We start from the raw sequence: 5816 nt of genomic DNA, 5'->3' as shown, positions 1-5816 counted from the left end.
CCTTCTGCTGCTACACGTCGGTGCTTCTGCTCTTCGCCTTCTCTCTGCCTGGGAGCCGCGCGTCCAACCAGCCCCCGGGTGGCGGCGGCGGCGGCGGCGGGGACTGTCCCGGCGGCAAAGGCAAGAGCATCAACTGCTCAGGTAGGACTGGTCGGTGCCGGCCCTAGGTCTCCCCACCCCTCCGTTGCCGCCTCCCTCCTGGTCCCCGCGGTCGGCCGGGCTGGGAAAGACCCTGTCGTGGGGGTCCCAGGGAGCTGGGCTCGAGGGTGAGCGAGGGCGGAGGGCAGGGCGCGAGCGTGCGGTGTGGCTTGGGGACCGGCGCTGGGGATGGGAGTGGCCGTGGGTGCGTCCGAGTGTGTCGAGTGGCTGGGCGAGGGCGGCCCGGCGTGTAGGGAGGCGGTGGGGCCGGGGCCGGCGAGGCTGAGCGGCCAGAAGGGGCTCCTGGTGTGGTCGTGGGTGTGCTCGCGGGAGCGCGTGTTTGTGTTGTGAAGGCTCAGGGGAGGGAGGGCGGCCCCAGCAGGGATCTGTGTGTTTGCGGAGTGCGGTGGGTGGGAGACGGCGAGGTGCTGGGCGGGGTGAGGGCAGGGAAGTGACCATGTGCTGATGTGCTGGGTCTTGGGGGTGGGGGTCGTGTGGATAAAGGGAACGGGTTGCCTTGAGGACGCGGGTTGGCGATGCAGAGTGACCGTGTGTGTGTGTGTGTGTGTGTGTGTGTGTATGTATGTGTGTGTGCGCGCGCGCGGGTGTGTGTTCTTTGGGTTCTGAGATGGGATCTGGGGGCTTAGAGTGACCTCGGGTCTGTGGATATGAGCGGGAAAGTCCCAGGGCCCGGGAAGTGACCCTGTGTTTTTGTGTGTTGTGTGTGTGTGAAGCCTGGGGCTCAGTCACCCTGGGGTATGCATTGAAGAGGAGGGATGGATGTCCTGTAGCGAACCCCATTTGTGTTTTTTCAAAGGGGAGGGGGCTTGGGAGTCATCACCCTACAAATCCTGTATAAGGTTTGGATGTAGAAAGAGGAAATTAGGTCTCAGGGAATGCCCTTGTGTACCAAGGTGTAAACCTGGGTAATTAAAGTGGTGTGGAAAGAGAGAATTGGGTCCCAGAGAAGATGCCATGCCTGTGTGTGTGTGTGTGTTTTACGGGAGGGCCTGGATATTGGCAGCAGCGGGAGCAAGGGAGTGACCTCTCCCCTCTCTCCAAGGCTGATTGCCCCCACACAGCTGTTGGAAACAAAGAGCTTGCTGGGGCTTTAATGGATAACACTGGGGAGAGGGTCCCAGCAGTAAAGTTCCCTCTTCATTTCTCAAGGGGTCCCAGAGGCGCTCAAGGGTTATGACCCTGGGGCAAAGAGAGGCATTCAGGTCTCATTTTTTGAGGGGGGGATCCTCTTGCAGCTGGCCTAGCAGATGCTGGTGATCATAAGCCACATCCTTGCTAACCTGCCCTTTTATCAATTCTGGTGCCTTCTCTTGTCTTTAAACCAAGGCGGAGTAGGGGGAGGAAGGAGGAACATAAGGCCGCTGGGAATCTGCCGGACAACCTTTGTACCTTTGGGCTCTTGAAGGGGGCATTATTTCTGGAAGAGTGAGGAAGGAGCAAGAGGAGCTCAGCGCAGATGCTTATGCTACCCTAAATGAAGCAAGCCTTTGGCCTGCTGTTTAGGTTTGAAGGCCTTACATCTTTTAATAATTTTCATATGGTAATGTTTTATGAGGGGAAGGGCAGTTTTGAGCACAGTAAACAATGGCATGTCCATTAAAAACATTTCCATCCGTGAAAAAACTTTTCCTTTATTTTTCTGATGTTGAACGGGATATGGGGTAATGCTTTATTACATAATCACACTTTAAGAATAAAAACCAGTTGTATATTAGAGTGCCTTTTTATGTAACAAATATTAATTATCAATCTTGTAAGTGATCACACCATGTTAATATTTTTCCAGTAATGTGTCCCGGGTATTTGTTTTTGCTAAGCTAATTTGTTCTTAGCAAAATATAATGTGTGTTGATGGGATGTTTTTGTGTATGCTTTCTAACTTGCATAGTTCAAGTTTTAAGAAAGGAAATAAAAGAAATAGAGGGATGGATACCCTTGAGAATGTGGGTTGGCGATGCAGAGCGACTGTATGTGTGTGTGTGTGTGTGTGCACGCGCGTGTGTGCGCGTGTGTGTTCTTTGGGTTCTGAGATGGAATGTAGGGGCTTGGAGTGACCTGGAGTATGGGCAGGGAAAGTCCCGGGGCCCCAGACATGAACCTGTGTTTTTGTGTGGTGTGTATGTGTGAAGCCTGGGGCTCAGTCAGTCACCCTGGGGTACTATGCATTGAAGAGGAGGGGTGGGTGCCACATGGTGTGGGAAAAAGGGGACTGATCTAGGGGTCATGGCCCTTGTTAAGCAGCTGTGTAATTTGGGGCAAGTTACTTAATTTCTCTTAGTTTCCTTTCTTTTTAAAAAAGAGAGTTGGATTTAGTAATATCTGAGTGTTCTTTCAAGCATATTTATCACTGATATAAATGTCAATAAATTAAGCTGATCAAATAAAATGTTTCCTAGCAGTAAGATTTACTTGAATAACTGGGTCTAAAGCTAGAGTTTTAACTAAATGATACTTGTAGATTCTTGTAACTTTTTAGGATGAAGATTTGGGAACGATTCATATGGAAAAAAATTTTTTTTACTTGCTAAATTTGAGAAACATAGTAATACAGCCTGGACACACACATCCATTAATGCAGCTCGAAATTGTGCATAGTTTTTTTTAGTAGCTTTTATTATCTAGGTATCCCCACACAAACTGAAGTTTGCTTAGTCAGGTTTTTTTTTTTTTTTTTGAGACAGAGTCACACTCTGTCACCCAGGTTAGAGTGCAGTGGCGCGATCCTGGCCTACTGCAACCTCTGGCTCCTGGGTTCAAGTGATTCTCTTGCCTCAGCCTCCTGAGTGCCTGGGACTACAGGCGCACGCTCCACCACCATGCCTGGCTAATTTTTTTTTGTATTTTTGGTGGGGATGGGGTTTCACCATGTTGACCGGGCTGATCTTGAACTCCTGACCTCAAGTGGTCCGCCCACCTCAGCCTCCCGAAGTGTTGGGATTACAGGTATGAGCCAGTGCGCCTGGCCTATTTCAGTTTTAAAACTAAATGCAGCCCTCGATTCCCTGTAGATATTCATTTTTGGTTTTGGACCATCATTTCAGCCTGCTGTAACCTCTCTGGAGCTGATTCGGTCAGGTTGTGTGTGTTGGGTCACTGACAGGTTTTTTTCACTTGCAAACGTGAAGAGCAGTTGTATGGCTTCATTAAACTAATAGAAGTTGTCTAGATTGTGAAAAAGGATGGAACCCTGCGACATATTACTGGAGACTTTCTACCAACTTGGTTGATGTTGTTACATTAGTCAACCAGATGTTCAACTAGCTATGCATCCTGTTAGTTGAATTTAACAGATTTTCGAGCTTCTGCTGTTCAACATTTTCCCATTTTGTTCACTAGCCTATTATTTAAAAGATTCTTTCAGATTGCCTTGTTAGATTGTTATGTATATGTATCATCCTGTCATCCTCCCTTTTTCCATTTTAGTAATCCTGTTAAATAAAAAGCACATGTTGTATAGCCTGCCTTAATAAAGAGCTGATGGTGGCTTTCTTATTTTACTGTATTTGAAAACTTATTTATCCATTTTAGAATTTTTCAGCAGTTACATGGCAGGTTTACTCATAGATGTTTTTCTGGATCTGCATTCTGCCTTTTTTTTTTTTTTTTTTTTGAGACGGAGTCTTGCTCTGTTGCCCAGGCTGGAGTGCAGTGTCATGATCTTGGCTCACTGTAACCTCTGCCTCCCAGGTTCAAGCAATTCTCCTGCCTCAGCCTCCTGAGTAGCTGGGACTACAGGCGCACGCCACCACGCCAAGCTAATTGTTTGTATTTTAGTAGAGACAGGGTTTCACTGTGTTGCCCATTCTGGTCTTGAACTCTGAGCTCAGGCAATCCGCCTACCTCGGCCTTCCAAACTGCTAGGATTACACGCATGAGCCACTGCGCCCGGCCTGCATTTCCCCTTTTTTGAAATTTGAGGATGTGTTTATTTTTATTTATTTTATTTCTGGTCTTCTGGCACCTTGTCAAGGTAGCTTAGATAATTAGTGGTAGTTTTTAAGGCAGATGTAAAAGTTTTTTCAGTATCATGGAGTGTGAGTTGTTTGGATGAGAGAGCATATTCTTTTGAAGTAGCTCTGTATTCTGTTACTGTCCCCTATCCGTGCCACTTACCTTAGAAGTTGATTTCCTTTTATCAGATTTCTGACCTCCCTAGCTTGAAGATCATGTTCCTTGATGAAGATGAAGCATAGGGAATTGGCCCTGTCGTCTCTTGATATTGCATCTTCCCTAAGCAGTGGGCCTTTGGTTTATCTCTTCTTGTTCTCAAGACTTGTTTGTTTGTTTGTTTGTTTGAGACAGGGTCTCATTCCTGTTGCCCAGGCTAGTGTGTAGTGGCGCAATCTCAGCTTACAACTTTTTGGGCTCAGGTGATTCTCAGCCTCCTGAGTAGTTGGGACTACAGGTGCATGCCAGCACACTTGGCTAATTTTTTGTGTTTTTAGTAGAGACAGGGCTTCGTCATGATGCTCAGGCTGGAACAAGACTTTTTTTGTTGTCATCTTGCCCCAGTTCTCCATTCATTCTGGACTTTAGACTTATTGTGATTAAAAGAAAAACTTTGATTTTATATCTTTTTTATTTATGCTTTTTTAAAAAGCTAACTTACCAGAAAGTTCCTAGTTATCCAAAGAGAAAAAAAGCTTGGAAATACATGACATATGTGAAGAAAGATAAACTTGAATTCAGGAGACCAGGTAACCTTAGACTGACTTTTTTTGTTTTTCATTTGTAACATGAAGATGATGATAGTCCTTTCTGGCTCTAGGGTATTTGAGAAGAACAAATGAGGCTAACCATGTGGGGCATTTTTAGTTTAGGGAATATGGTTAAATAGGTAGAAGAACATATTGAGAGATCAGTTAGTGGCATTTGGTGATAGATATAAGGTGGAGAATTTGAAATGGGTTTTAACTAGAAGTGGGTCCTCTGGATTGTTATATGGTGGTAGGAATGGTATTAATGGGTGATATAAATGGCAGATTATGAGAAGTGCCTTATTTATGTCAATTCAGGATTCTCGGGAATAAAAAGTGAATTTTTCTGATAAATGGGGAATCTCAGGCAGGGCTTTTTTCTTCTAGATCCCTGGTGTGTAAAATGTGGATGGATAATAATTAATTTAGCAAACCTTGATTGAATACTGCGTAGTGTAATCTAATATACTGGCTGTTAAGGGTAATATATGAGAAGGAGTCCCTGCTTTCAAGCGCCTTATAATCTTACGGAGGTGGTTAGCATTTTACAGATATATACAGTGGAAGTTTCTTTTTACCATATCTGGGCTTGCTTCCCCCCCACATTCCCCATCAATAAGCATTTATTGATCATGAACAAGATAGGATTTTTGAAAAGGTGTACAGTTAAGTGGATTTGTATGTATTCACAAAATTGTACAACTGTCACCACTCTGTAATTCCAGAAAGTTTTCGTCATCCCAAAAAGAAACCCCATACCTAATTAACAGTCATTCCACATTCCTCATGTCCCCTGTCCCTGGTTACTATTAATCTACTTTTTGTCTCTATGGATTTGCCTATTCTAGATATGCATGCAAATGGAGTCATATGAGGTGTGTTCTTTTGTGTCCGGCTTCTTTCCCTTAGCATAATGTTTTCAATGTTCATCCATGTTGTAGTGTGTATCAGAACTTCATT

At 45.3% G+C, this 5816-nt stretch overlaps 1 protein-coding gene across 1 annotated transcript in view; it reads left to right on the top strand.

The window, feature by feature from the left end:
- Window positions 1-5: 5 nt before the first annotated feature.
- The window catches only part of TMEFF1 (transmembrane protein with EGF-like and two follistatin-like domains 1), a gene marked incomplete at its 5' end in the record, with an annotated part of 100327 nt that continues 94516 nt past the window's right edge, over window positions 6-5816 (top strand). The window contains one exon of the mRNA XM_011951030.1: window positions 6-141. Coding sequence (XP_011806420.1) covers window positions 6-141 — 136 coding nt within the window. The remainder of the gene's footprint in view (window positions 142-5816) is intronic.

This window comes from Colobus angolensis, unplaced genomic scaffold, assembly GCF_000951035.1.
Source record: "Colobus angolensis palliatus isolate OR3802 unplaced genomic scaffold, Cang.pa_1.0 Scaffold313, whole genome shotgun sequence".
NCBI classification, from domain to species: Eukaryota; Metazoa; Chordata; class Mammalia; order Primates; family Cercopithecidae; genus Colobus; species Colobus angolensis.
Note: the sequence above shows the minus strand (reverse complement) of the source record. Positions and strands in the feature narration are given on the sequence as shown.